This window comes from Anolis carolinensis, chromosome 6, assembly GCF_035594765.1.
Source record: "Anolis carolinensis isolate JA03-04 chromosome 6, rAnoCar3.1.pri, whole genome shotgun sequence".
NCBI lineage: Eukaryota > Metazoa > Chordata > Lepidosauria > Squamata > Dactyloidae > Anolis > Anolis carolinensis.
Genome location: NC_085846.1, coordinates 79299955 through 79313891, shown reverse-complemented (window position 1 = coordinate 79313891; position 13937 = coordinate 79299955). Strand labels below are relative to the sequence as shown.

General features: G+C 40.6%; 1 protein-coding gene across 7 annotated transcripts in view; it reads right to left on the bottom strand.

The window, feature by feature from the left end:
* tbc1d5 (TBC1 domain family member 5) overlaps positions 1-13937 on the bottom strand; it is a 298355-nt gene that overhangs the window by 121627 nt on the left and 162791 nt on the right. For all 7 annotated transcript variants that reach the window (XM_062957598.1, XM_008112724.3, XM_008112725.3 and 4 more), the window contains 2 exons: positions 10252-10319; positions 5214-5316 (listed from right to left, as the gene is read on the bottom strand). In XM_062957598.1, coding sequence (XP_062813668.1) covers positions 5214-5316; positions 10252-10319 — 171 coding nt within the window. The remainder of the gene's footprint in view (positions 1-5213; positions 5317-10251; positions 10320-13937) is intronic.

Sequence of the window (13937 nt, the reverse complement as noted above, 5' to 3'; positions counted from 1 at the left end):
TGTTGTGTGGCTAGACTAAATAAGTGGCAGTATTTACATTTCTCTTTACGTCTTATCAAAGCTAAGAAATATAGTTCCTTTTCACATTCATGTAGAAGGCACCGTGTATTCCAAAACAGAATGAAATTGTCTTGGTGTCCTCCCATGATCTGATTCATGAAGTTTGCCACAAGTCTGCTCTTTCTACATAACCCCCACCTTTCCATTTATTCCTATGTGATGACTAATACCAACTTTTTAAGGGAGACTCAAAATTTTGTATGATTTGGTGGAGATAGGCATAGAACCAAGCCTGCCTGACTGGCTTGACCTCAGCCTCCAAGAAGTAGGACTCTAAAAACAAAGACAACTTCTTTTGATGTTTTGACAACCTTACCCTGATATTCTTCTGTACTACTGACCTGATATTTTTTGAATAGAATATCTGGTGTTTTGGTCTACAATTCCCAGAAATCCCAGCCAGTTTACCAGCAGTTAGGATTTCTGCGAGTTGAAGGTCAAAACATCTGGGGACCCACAGGCTGAGAACCACTGCCTTAGCTCAATGTCGGGGTCGCAAAAAAATTGGTAACAGTAAAAGGTTTTTGAACACCACCTATGGTTGTTTTATACATTACACAAATTTGTTAGCAACAACGTGCAGTGTTTACAATGGACTCTACTAAAAATGCTTCTGCTATACTTCATAAAAAGGCAAAATCAGCCTGTTTAGCAAGCCTTGTGAATGCTGGTTTATTATTAGTAAATGTTTGATTTTATACCGATTTTATATACATATTTATTTATTTATTTATTAATTATTCAAACTTATATGCCGCCACTCCCCTAGGGCTCGGGGCGGCTTACAAGAACAGGCTAAAATCTAACAATGTAAAAACATCTTAAAACATCTTAAAAACATCTTTTAAAAACATCAATAACAGAAATCAAAAGCCTGCCGAAACAGGTGTGTCTTACATGCCCTGCGGAAGGCTGATAAGTCCAGCAAGGCACAAACTTCAGGTGGCAGAGTGTTCCAGAGAGATGGTGCCACTGCTGAAAAGGCTCTGCGTCTAGTTGTTATTAGATGCAAGGTCTTAAAACTGGGGACTTCCAATAGGTCTTGGTCCTCAGAATGGAGGGATCTCTGGGGTTTGTAGGGGGTGAGGCGGTCCCTCAGGTACATCGGCCCTAGACCATGTAAGGCCTTAAAGGTAAGTACCATATTGGACAGAAAGGGCACGCAAATTGATAAAGTTTAAGAAGTCCTAGTCTATTTCATCTCAAACAACAAATCATAAGGTAGAATCTCTTGTTGTTTTAATTCACTGCTTCATGTTGTATCCCTGGACCAGCAAAAAAAACCCCTCTGCCCTCTATCATATCAACTCTCAATCTTTTTTTCTTCAAGTGAAACATACACTGCTTACTAAACTGTTCCCCACAAGATTTGATTTACAGATATTTTATCACCTTGATTGTCTTTCTCTCGAAATGTTCCAGCTTGCCGATATCCTTCTTGAATTGTGGTGTGCAGAAATGGATGCAGTATTACAAGTGAGGTCTAATAAAAGCTGAATAGAGAGGGTCTGTTACTCCTTTCGCTTTGGGCACTGTGTTCCTGGTCACATCACATTATTGGCTCAAGTTCGATCCACTGATCCCTCCAAGACCACTTGGAAGCTCTCTGAAGAGTGTGATTGCTACCTATTCCTGTACTTTATCACTCTTGATTAAGGGGAAAACCTCGAATCAATCACATAGTCATGGTATAGGTCCTTGTAGAATTCACCTCCCAGATCACGTTTTTCAAAGTCTGCTTTTCCTGTGTTTGTGAAACATCTTCTTCCATAAGGGAATTATCAGGTTGTTGCTATTCCAGGAGTATGCAATGCTCTGTCCAAAAAAGTCACTGTGTGTGCAGGGGAAACCACTCTCAGACCTAGCCCTAGAGACAGTCTTACACACTGTTGAGATAACCAAAGGCCACAACTTGTTTATTGATTGCAAGCAAAAATGGGGTTGGCACCAATACGTGGGTCCTATATACCAATGAACCTAGAAATAGATAGAGAGCACAGTGCCGGCTCCTGTCCATGCCGCTCTGGGTCACCGTCTCCATTGTGCCCTCCAGAGGCATATGACATACGCCATACTCCTCATCGAGAGGGGAAAAATTCCTGCACCAGATTCAGGTCCCATGCCAACTGCAACAAAAGGTCTCAGGAAGTGAATTCAAAGCAGAGCATCACCTTAAATACTCTGCAGGTGAACCAGTCTTCTTTCTGGTCCGTCTGCTTCAGCCAACCATGGTGCAGCGTAACGTCTGCCTCTGACTGGCTGAATGAGAAGGTGAGTGGCAAGCATGACGCAAGGCTTCCTGGGGAGTATGAGCCCTGCAGGGCCCGGTAAGTCAGGCAGGGCATTTCATCTTCCAGGCATTCTCTTCCAGAAGTGCAATCAATTTGCACTTGCTGCAAGAATAGTTTCTTACATCTTCATTAAGAACACAAACAGTACTGATGTTTCAAGTCACTGCAGCAGCTTCTTCACCATCCATGCTTGGTTGTCCTATATATGTCCTATATCAAATAACTTGCGGCTTGATGTTCTCAAATACTTGTTGTTCTCACATGAAATGTTCACATGAAGTACTTGCTGTTTTTATCCTGTTTCCTGAGCCCTTGTTCAATCTGCTTCAAAGACTGAGTAAGAATAACACTGGGCTCTTGAGACTATGTGCTCAGATAATACATATGACCCAAAACATATAGGCAAGCTTTCACACAGTTTAATCACCCATCAGCTTTGCTCACAAGGTTGAAACTCCTTCCATTTTGTCTCTTCCACCAAAGGATAATGTTTGTTATCCTTTTCATTATAGCCAGGCTTCTGTTCAACTCAGACTCCTGTTCAATGACAGACAACTCTGATTCTCTTCTGAGCTTAAGGCCTAACACTCTAAAACAGGTTTTAGAACTATTTGAAGTATTATTGTTTGCTGAGAAAATATTATCATTCACCCACATGTTAAAAGGTTTATCCAAGGCGCAACCCTAGAAGCTCTACAGGCAGTTCCTATGTTTTCCTTATGCAACCAAAATGTAGTGTTCAAATATTATAATTGGGTTTCGACTTGAGCCTTTGAAGGAGGCCTCACTAAGATGTCTTTTGTTCAAGGTGCTGTTTTAGTGGCCATTATATTGGCTCAAAAGGTTTATGAACTGGCATCTTTATCCATTAACGCTAATTTTTGTAGCTTTGATGATGACGAGTTATCTTGGTGCATAGATCCTTCTTTTATTCCCAAATCAATACTGATGAGGACAAGTACTCAATCACTGAGATTGCCTTTCTTCTACCCAAATTCCAGACATCCACATGAAAAAGTGCTCGTATCTTTGTTATTGAAAGGGTTCAAGTATGATAGTTTGGGTACAGTTATTCATACAGTAACCTCCAGTTTAGACTGCTACACAATATTACAGTAGATTCTTGCCGGCAGAATGTTGGATAAGTGAAAATGTTGGATAATAAGGACGGTTTAAATAAAAGCCTATTAAACACCAAATTATGTTATAGTTTTACAAATTAAGCAACAAAACATCATGTTTTACAACAAGTTGACAGAAAAAGCAGTTCAATACACGGAACGTTATGTAGTAGTCACTGTATTTACGAATTTAGCACCAAAACATTGCAATGTATTGAAAACATTGACTACATAAACACTGAATACTAAAAGGCAGACAGTGTTGGATAATACAGAAGGTTAGATAAGTGAGATTCTACTGCATATATGAGCTTTTTTCTGAAGACTGAGTTATTTCCTACTTGTGGTGACGTTATCGCAGGGTTGGTTTTTTTTGGGGGGGGGGCAATATTTGTACAGAGGGGGGGTTGTTTTTGCCTTCCTCTGAGCCTGAGTGTGATTTGCTCAAGTTCACGTAGAGGGTTTCCTTGGCTGAATGGGGATATGAGCAGTGGTCTCCAGAGTCAATGCTCAAACCATTACACCACACTGGTTTAGTTAAAAACAACAATAGATAAGCTATCTTAGAAAAATATATATAATCTTTTGTTTTTTAAAATGGTGTTAACTGCCAATACAATAAAGCCCCAGTTAACCGAGATAAAGGGATAACTGAACGGCTCAGATAGGGCGAGGTCTTGCCGAGGGACGTCCCTGGGCGAGACTACACCCCTTGGGAAGCGCCTCGCCATAGCTGCTGTCTAGGCAGCAGCAATGGCGAGGGGCTTGCCTGGGCCCAGGTCTCGCCCAGGGACGTCCCTGGTTGAGACCACGCCCCTTGGGCAGCGCCTCGCCATTGCTGCTGCCTAGACAGCAGTGATGGCGAGGTGCTTCCCAAGGGGCGTGGTCTCACTGAGGGATGTCCCTGGGCAAGACCACACCCCTTGGGAAGCGCCTTGCCATAGCTGCTAGGCAGCAGCTATTGCAGGGTGCTTCCTCCTCCCTCTCCTTCTCCTTCTCTCGAACTCAAGAGAAGGAGGGGGAGGGGGAGAGGGAGGGGCGCCCCCGACGGTGCCTCGGATAACCCAGAGCCTCATTTAACCGGAGCTTGGTTAACTGGGGCTCTACTGTACATTTTAGAAACAAAGTATAGTTGCTTCCCTTTAAACCTCTATACTGCTTGCATCCCAGTCTTTGAAAGATCACACATTTCCACCTGAACTGTAAACTTCTTTGGAGATTTGAACAAAGAGCTCCATCTGCAGTCTCTTGAATGTGGTGAGACATGCTGAAAAAAAATCTCTGGAGCAGATCTTTTTCATTGTGTGAAGAGAAGAAAAAAAGACTAGAAGTTAGAGCATGCAAGGAAGAGGAAATATACTGTAAGAATGTGGACAATGGGACATAAATTATTACTAATTTGTCATGCTGATTTCACTCGGACCTGTGTTCAGCTAATTTAGCCTTGATTTATTTTGTGTATATATAATGGCAGTTTAGGGATAAGAAGATGGAATAACATTATTTTTTTTAAAAAATGGGAAAATTTGCAACAATGAGGGAAAAATCCAAAACTAATGTCACACATAAATGGGATGAATATGGTCTGAACTGATGTTTTTCTTTAACAAGCAATTATTGGACTGCCTGTGCCTCAGCACAAAACTTTCACAATTTACAATATAATTAAAAACAATGTTGTTACTCAATCAATTGTAAAAAATATAGAAGACAGATACTACCTGTAAAACAGTTTCATTACCTGTTTATAAAGTAATTGCTCATTTTCCCGGGCATAACAAAAGAGAACATCTGTAAGAATCTTTCTCACATTTTCTTCTTGGAAATACTGCATTTCTGGAAATCTGAAAAATTAAGAAAATTTCATTTTATAAAGAGACGAATATGAAGGTTGGTCTCTGGCCTCTCCCTAAAATGGTTTAATCCTGCAATCTTAACTCAAACATGCACTAGTTTGGGATGGGTTAGCATTACAGTAGAGTCTCGAATATCCGACTTAAACTGGCGGGCTGACTGACGGATAATTGAAACTGTCAGATAATAGGGAGGGTGGCAGATGAAGGAGCTTCTTCCCCTGTTGCTTCCTCCTTCTCCTCCTCTTCTTCTGAGGGAGAAGAGGAGGGAGATCGCGAGGAACAGTGGTGGGGCACCTTCCAAGCCTTGCTTGTCTTCTTCCTCTTCCTCCTCCTCCTCCTCCTCTCCCTCCAGAGCCAGCTTGCTGGAGGAAGAGTACAAGCAAGGCTTGGAAGGAGCCCCACCGCTGTTCCTCGCAACCCCCCTCCTCTTCTCCCTTGGCAGGCTAACTCTGGAGGAAGAGGAGAAGGAGGAAGAGGACAAGAGAGGCTTGCAAGGTGCCCCGCTGCTGCTCCTTTGCTTCCCACTCGCCCTCCCTTGCTCGTTGGCTTACTCACCAGGCTGGCTCCTGGCAGCAAGGGTAGAACCAGGACCCCACCTGGTGAGTGAGTGAATGAGCAAGTGCGATGGCGGGCGGCAAAGGCCCTCCCTCCCTCCGCTCACTCACTCACCAGACAGGTCCCGGCAGTAATGGCGGCAGTGGCAGCAGACCCAGGACCTGGCCTGGTGAGTGAGCAAGGGAGCAGGGGAAAATGGCTGCCACCACCTTTTTTGCGCTGGCCTGAGAGGGGGTGAGTGAGGGTGCCCCAGGCATCGGATAATACGGAGTGTCGGATAAACGGAAGTCAGATAAGTGGGGCTCTACTGTATATACAAACCATGTCTGCTGGCAGAAATGTCATTCTATTAGCTGATGTCTGCAATCTCCCAAAAAGAAATGAATATTCTAGGCGAACTGAATAGCTTTGGCAAAGAAATAAAAAGAACGAGGACAACAACAGTAATGATGACATAGATAACAACAACAACAACAACAACAACAACAACTAAAAGGGGACAGTCTAATGATGTGAGATATCCAAACTTCCTTGAAGGCAGGAATACAAGCCCAGTGCTGGCATAAACCTAAGCCATGGCTGAAGTAGACTTAAGTGACTTCAAGACTGGGTGGGCTTTTGGATCATCACAATGACAGTTGATTTAAGGCTGGCTCACCCGGTTGTTGCCTGTTTTGGCCAGTTAAGTCTGAGCTCTAAGATTTCAATATTACATAGAATTATATAATAATCCTGTTCATATTTACAGGGAGTCTCCAAGTTATGGACAAGACAGGTTCTGTAGGCTGTTCTTGCTGAATCTGCAGGTACATTTTAAGTGTAACTCCTATCTATCTATCTATCTATCTATCTATCTATCTATCTATCTATCTATCTATCTATCTATGTGTGTGATAACTGGATTTTGAAAAAAATGGCTTGTTGTGGAAACAAGGATTGGTGAGAAAGCCTCAGTAGATGAAGTATTATATTATTGTTACATAACAATAACATGATACTTCATCTACTGAAGCTTTCTCATAACAAATAACAATAACATACTACTTCATGTATCTTAGTTATAGATATTTGTGTTCCAAATATAAAGCTTCAGTAGAGACATCTTTTCCTCACGATAACGCTTTCAGGAGGGAATTTCCCTTCCAAGGGGTAGATTTTTCTCACTTCCTGTTCTTAACTATGAGTAATTTTTAAGTTGGATGTTTGTAACTTGGGGACTACCTGTATATGAAAATTGAAATCAATGGTATCTGTTTCACATTTAAAAACTTTCAGGGAACAAGTGATAAAAGTGTAAAAAGAAAGTGAACATTTTGACACACAAATTAGGATTAAGGAAATAAGATGATGTATGAATTCCTTCAATTATATCCAGAATACTGATCATTGATGTGAATTCTTTATAAACAGTGAACTATCAATTTTCTAATGGAATCATTATGGAAAGGAAAAAGGCTGAGAATTAAATATGGACAGGTTGCTTATCTGTAACTGTATTTCTTCGAGTGGTGATCTGTGAATTCACATAACTGGGTAATCTGTGTCTGTGCAGAGCATTGTTTGGAACCTTCTAGAATCACTAGGCAGAAACGTTTTGGTGGTAATGGGATACAAAGGTGGATGGGGTACTCCCTTTAGCTGCTTTACACAGAGGGGAATGAAGCTCATAATCTTCATTGATGAAGTCCCCATTGAAGGAACGGGCAGACCTCACAGGAGAGTTGTACCCGCTGGAGGCATATAGCAATGGTCATCTGAGAGGAGGTGTTGGAGGCTTTGTCTGCTGGACAGTTTTTTCATGATACTAAGACACTGCATGGGTCTTAGTATCGTCCTGCATGTTGATGATGCGGTGGTACCAGAGAGGCTTCAGCCCCAACAGGGCAGTCCACAGAGGCAGCACGTGACCTCTGATGGGATCTGGCTATGACGGATTCATTCCCATAGTCAACTGGAGGTGTTGCTGGGGGCACCGTGGTGACTTCTGCAGGAGGCTCAAGCTCTTCACTCTCGGAGTGTGGCTCAGCAGTCTCAAGCCCTCCTTCCAGAGGCAAGGCCAATGAGATACATCAGGAGTTGCCCTCTGGGCCCTTGTAATTCAGTGGTTAGGACTGGCAGTTTGCTGTGAGATGCTCAAGATTCCCCCTTCAACATTTTTTTACCTTTTTTTCTAGCCTCCTCAGATTCAAAGGCCTTCACCAGTGTCGGGGGCTTCTCGGGCAAAGGAGTGGACTCCTTGGGATTTAGTTTTCTTTGAATGGGGAGCCATGGTCTCCTCGGCTGAATGTTTCATAGTAGCCTTTATCGAAGAATCAAAGGAGAGATGGGCTTCCTTGAGGCAGGACTTCAATGCGTCCACGTCCGAGTGTTTTGATCCAGCTTGGGATTTTGATGTTGAGCGAGAGGCCATGGAAGAAGGTGAAAAGGCCTGTTGGTACAAGGAGGAATGAAGCCTCGTCTTCCAGTTCTTCCTCGACTGAGGCATACAAGTCTGGCAATGAATGTATAACTGGATGGAGTGGCCCTCACCAAAGCAAAGGAGGCATCCTTTGCTTTGTCCATCCATGTTGGGAAGTTTGTTTGTACATTGTTTGCACCACTTAAAATGAGTTGTATTCATGGAGCAAGATGAACTGAAAGCGGGACCCTTTGTAAGACAAGACTGTATCTGAGGTTCTTCCGAGAAGAAACACAACAGCTAAGTTTGCTTCAGGAAGCAAGAAGTCTGATGAACTAACAAGTTCAAAGTGCAAAAATTCCTGAAACCGGTTGCAGCATGGTGAAAGAAACTGAGGAATTTTGGTGGCAACCAGGCCTTATAAGGCCACGGGATGGAGGACAGGGTTACTGCCAAAACCTTTTGGCCTAGTGATTCTAGAAGGTTCCTAACAATGTTATGTGCAAGCACAGTTGTGTGAATCACAGAGACCACAAAGAAAACATATTTATTCTCTTAGTTGCAAATCAGTTGCAAATCAAAGTGACAGGGGAAACATAGTTGTAGATACAAATGCTAAGAGTAGCTTGAATAACTGGCAGTACACAACTATTTTAAATACCTAGATATTTGAATTTTCCATATAGTAGGACTAGTTAAAAAGTATGGGAATATAATCCCTTTGAAATCTACTATAACTAGTAGATTTATCACTATTCAAACTTTAATTTCCCAATTAAAACTTGGATATTTATATCATCTTAAATATTCTGAATTATACCCATTTAAAAACAAAAAAATGCCATCTGTGAAAATTTGCATGAAGGCATACTCAGATTTTAATTATAGAATGAACCGTATAAATGCATTTGAAAATACATCTAGTGCACAGAGAATAAAATATGAAGCAATTATCAGTTTTTCCTGTCTATTGTTCCCCCCCCTCTATCAATTCTACATAAATGGAAAAAGGTATCAAAATAAATTGTACATTTTGAAATCCACATGATGTATTTACTCAGTCTAAACTTACTGTAGGAGTATGACAGAGTCAGAATAGGAACATGCCACATAACAAGTAATTGAGTTTAATTGGAGTTACAATAAGTGCAATCAGAGTTCTAAGTCTGACAAAATATTTTCTGGAATTGAGTTCTGACACTGATAAGTTCCTTAACAGATATGACCCAAGCACTGAAGAAATGGAAACAAATTCACAATGGTAATAAGGACATTTTAAAAGACATCTCTGGCAGTAGGCAAAGCAATACACATGCTAAATTCCTCTAGATGAATGACATTTCTCACTAATTATACATCACTGTTTATTGATTAAGTGTTAAAAATTATAGAAAATCATCTGTTCAATCTTAAATTATAAACATAATTTTGTCAAACTATCTGTCAGTTCCTCTCATATTTTCTGCCCTGTTCTTACTCAAAATGAATGCAACATCTCATAATATTAATTTAAAATAAACCTGTCTGAATAGTTTAAGAGACAAATTTAAAATATTTCTTACAGACTGAGATTATTTGAATTCTGTCCTTTAATCAGATCTAAATCTTGTTGGGCACCCTTTATGTCATATGCTGACAAGAGAACAATAAAATCATTTATAATAATAATAATAATAATAATAATAATAATAATAATAATACTTTATTTATACCCCGCCACCATCTCCCCGTGGGGACTCGGCATGACACCATCAAAGGCATGACACCATCAAAGATTGGGTTGAAATGTTAAGAAGGGATAAACAAATGTCTGGCTCTGCAACTGTATTTGTGCCACTAATGTATTTCTTTTATGAGAATTATTTTCCTGGGAGTTATTTCCCTGGGGAAATAACATATAGCTCTGATGGATTGAATGTGGTCAAAAGATGACTATCTTTCAACAGAATTTTCTAAAATGGTTAACTCACGTTCTTGTCACATCTTGCTCAATCATTCCTCGAAGTTCTTTGTCCTGAAAAAATTTGTTCCAAAGACTCTGAAAAAAAAATTAGAAAATCACATGAAACATAGAATAATACTGGTAGGTTACATAATGGCATACAAATTTTAAACTTCCCATCTGTAAAGATCAAACCTTCTGATCAAACTGCCCACAAAACAAAATCAATCACAAAACCTGTTGCAATCCAGAAAGCATTGTATGTATTTAAGGTCCCAGTGAAATCGAAATAGCAGGAGTTAACTTTACAATTTTTGGAGTGAAATTTCACTATACCTTGCAAGCAAACATTTATGGAATAAATACTTTACTGAAGGCTATTATATGAGTGCATTTATCTCCTTTATACTGTGGTTACACTTTGCAGAGTTTCTGACTCAGGTTCTTCCCTACTCTATTTGGAAGTATCAAGGATAAAATTTGAGATATTTTGAAAGCAAAGTGTATGCTACTAAGCTGTCGTTCCCATCCAAATGAAGTACAGTAGAGCCCCGGTTAACCGAGTTCCGGTTAACTGAGCCTCCATATTATCTGAGGCACTGCTGGAGGCACCCCTCCCTCTCCCTCTCCTTCTCTCAAGCGAAGGGAGTTTAAGAGAAGGAGAGGGGGGAGGAAGCACCCCGGAAGCACCCTGCGATCGCTGCTGCAGCAGCGCTCATGGGCTGCTTCCCAAGGGGTGAGGGTTTGCTGAGGGCTTCTCTGGATTTCCCTCGGCCAGGCCCTTGCTGGAGGAAAGTTTCCTCCAGCAATGGCCTGGCTGAGGAAAACCCGCAGCACGCTCCTAGTTTCTCAGAGGGAGAGGGCCTTGCTGGAGCAATGGCCTGCCCCTCCGAGAAACGCGGAACACGCCCCAGATCACCCTCGCCCTATCCGAGCACTTTGGTTATCCGAGATTTGGCCCGCCCCTTTATCTCAGATAACCGGGGCTCTAATGTGCAGGTAATACTGGAAAATAAATACCAAATGGGAGAAACAGCTGACAGGTTCTAATTATATAAATATGATAGCATAGTGTTGCTTTTACTAATTTCTGTTCTTCTTACTCCTGACTCTAATTCTGATCTTCCATATACCCCAAGATTTCTGAGGGTTTTAATTAGACCTGATTAAAACTGTGATGTTCTAATTTTAAAAATCTATTGCTGAAAGTTAAACTGAGCTTATGACCCTGAGTTTGGAACCTCTTATCACAATATTGCCCTTCTCGTTTTAATGGCTTGCATAAATATAAAGAAACATTTGGATTTGTCATAACTAACATTTATAGAGCAACTAGCTGGACCTAGCCATGCATTGCTGTGGCCTAATCTGGTTAAATGGGAAAGAAAGGATAGTGAAAGAGCAGATTTCAGATATATGTGATTGCACAATGATTGTGGATAGGCAATATTTGTGGTTGTTCCATTGTCTGTGTAGATATAGAGATGGCGCGGTTTGGAAACTCTGGAACACACATATTATTGTCCATGTGAGAATCAATCCGTGTCTACATGTAAACTGCAGAATTCTAAAGATTGTGCCTGAGTGTAAATATAGATAGCTGGATGGATGGATATAGATCTCTTTCTTTCTCTGCCCTTCGATTGGGGAGAATGATAGGGGCGGCTGTGGCTTCCTTTCTGGCCATGCTCCCATGTTATTTTCCTGCTGGGAGAGGCCATAGGCCCCTCCCAGGAAAAGATCCCAGTGCCTCAACCTTGCCGTCTCCATCCCTGCTCCAGCTGTTCTCCTCTATCCTTAAAAAGTTGTTTGTAGTACATCGGCTGTTGCTTGTTCATCCAACAGATGGTGCTGTTTGTGAACCAAATAATGGTTTTACCTGTCTCAGGTGTGACAGGTATATAATATTACGTATGTTAATGCATTAAAACACTCACGAGTTTGAATGCTACGTTTTGTCCAAATTTCAAAAGCAATTGGTGAAAAAGTTTGGGAGATATGAGGTCCCTCACAAATGGACATTACATTTTTATTTATATAGATTGTTACTGAAACTTTTGCACACTTGTGAACAATGCAAAAGCAGACCTTACAGAACTGCATACAAAAATGGGAGCTTCGTGCTTCCCTTAGCTCTTTCCCAATAATATTTGCTAATTTGCTAACAGAAACAAATAATGTTTCTTCACTACCACACAGATCCACACTTCTTGTAAAGTAGGAAAACTTGAAAAGGAATGATGTCCTACCAAAGATTTTGTATTCGTAGTCATCATTAGGGGAACAAAATGGAGAAGATTCGGAATGTCTGCCTTCGTTGGCAGCCACAGGCCTGACTATATGGTTAATCTACAGCACAATGGAAAGAGCTATTCTATACTATATTGTCTAATTTAAACCAAAAGCTATTCCTGTGATATTTTTACAATTCCACAGCTGCAAACATTTGCAGAAGGCTCTGATCCGTATTCATGCAAAGCTTAAACAAAATGGCTTAGCCTACTAGAAAATAACAGAAAGCCATAAGCTTCACAAAAGATTTCTGGTTATGTGGTCATTGGATAGTTCAAAACTGCCATTGTAATACAGTACATTGCTTTAAAATAATATGAGATACAAATTCAACAGGCAATATATCGACATTATTGATTCCTCTTGATATTCACTAGAGGAATTAATCATGGTATATTCAGCTGTTTTTTTTTAAATTGCAGAAATGTTTAAATAAAAGAGCTGATGACTAACATTTATTTTAAATGAATAAGAACAGGTGGCAACTCTCTGAGAGAATGAAACAAAGTCCCAGCTCTGATCTCTTGCTCATCAAGACATCATCAGCTGAGAGTGATGAATAAACAGCATGCTCCACTTCTGGAGAAGAGCATCTTCAACTCCCTTTTGTCAGTTTAGAGATGGTGTATGAAGTGCAATACTTTTGTTTCATTTCGCTCTTGAATAGTGGACCTAAAGGTGAATTTGAATGGAGTGAGCACAAAATCTCCCCTACTAGATATAAGAAGTAAAAGTATAAAGCTCTGGATTTTGTTTGTATAAAACCTCTGCATTAATACTGGGAATGTTGAGGAATGAACTGGGTCACATCATGCTTTTTTTGGGGATGTTGGAAATTCAGGAATGAATTGGGTGGTGATTATATCTATTGTTGGGTGTAGATGAGATGACAGCATAAAATGATTAATCACACCCCTACTTAACAATTCACCAGGATGGGTTAGGTTATATTAATATTATTATTATTAATAATAATAATAATGTTTATTTATATCCCACCTTCTTTCTCCATATGGGGACTCAAAGCAGCTCACAAACTTATATAAGCTTGTTGAATATGTCAAATGGTCATAGGCTATATAGTAACTATATGTTTTAAGCTTGTATATGTGTTTTTATCAATTATTGTTAATTGTTGTAGATGTATTGTTGATTTTTACTGATTGTATTTGGGCATTGAATTTTTGCCAGTTGTTATAAGCTGCCTTGAGTCCCCTCGGGTGAGATAAGAGTGGTAAAAATGTTGTAAATAAATAAATAGACAGTTCAAGAAGGATAAGCTGTGACTGAGACTGTCTACTTGCTACACTGTCTATCCCCTTCAGCCCCACCCACTGGTAATTGGTAGGGACGAGAGACAGGGCCTTCTCAGTGGTGGCCCCTCAGCCATGAACTCCTTCCCCAATGATACCAATGATATCG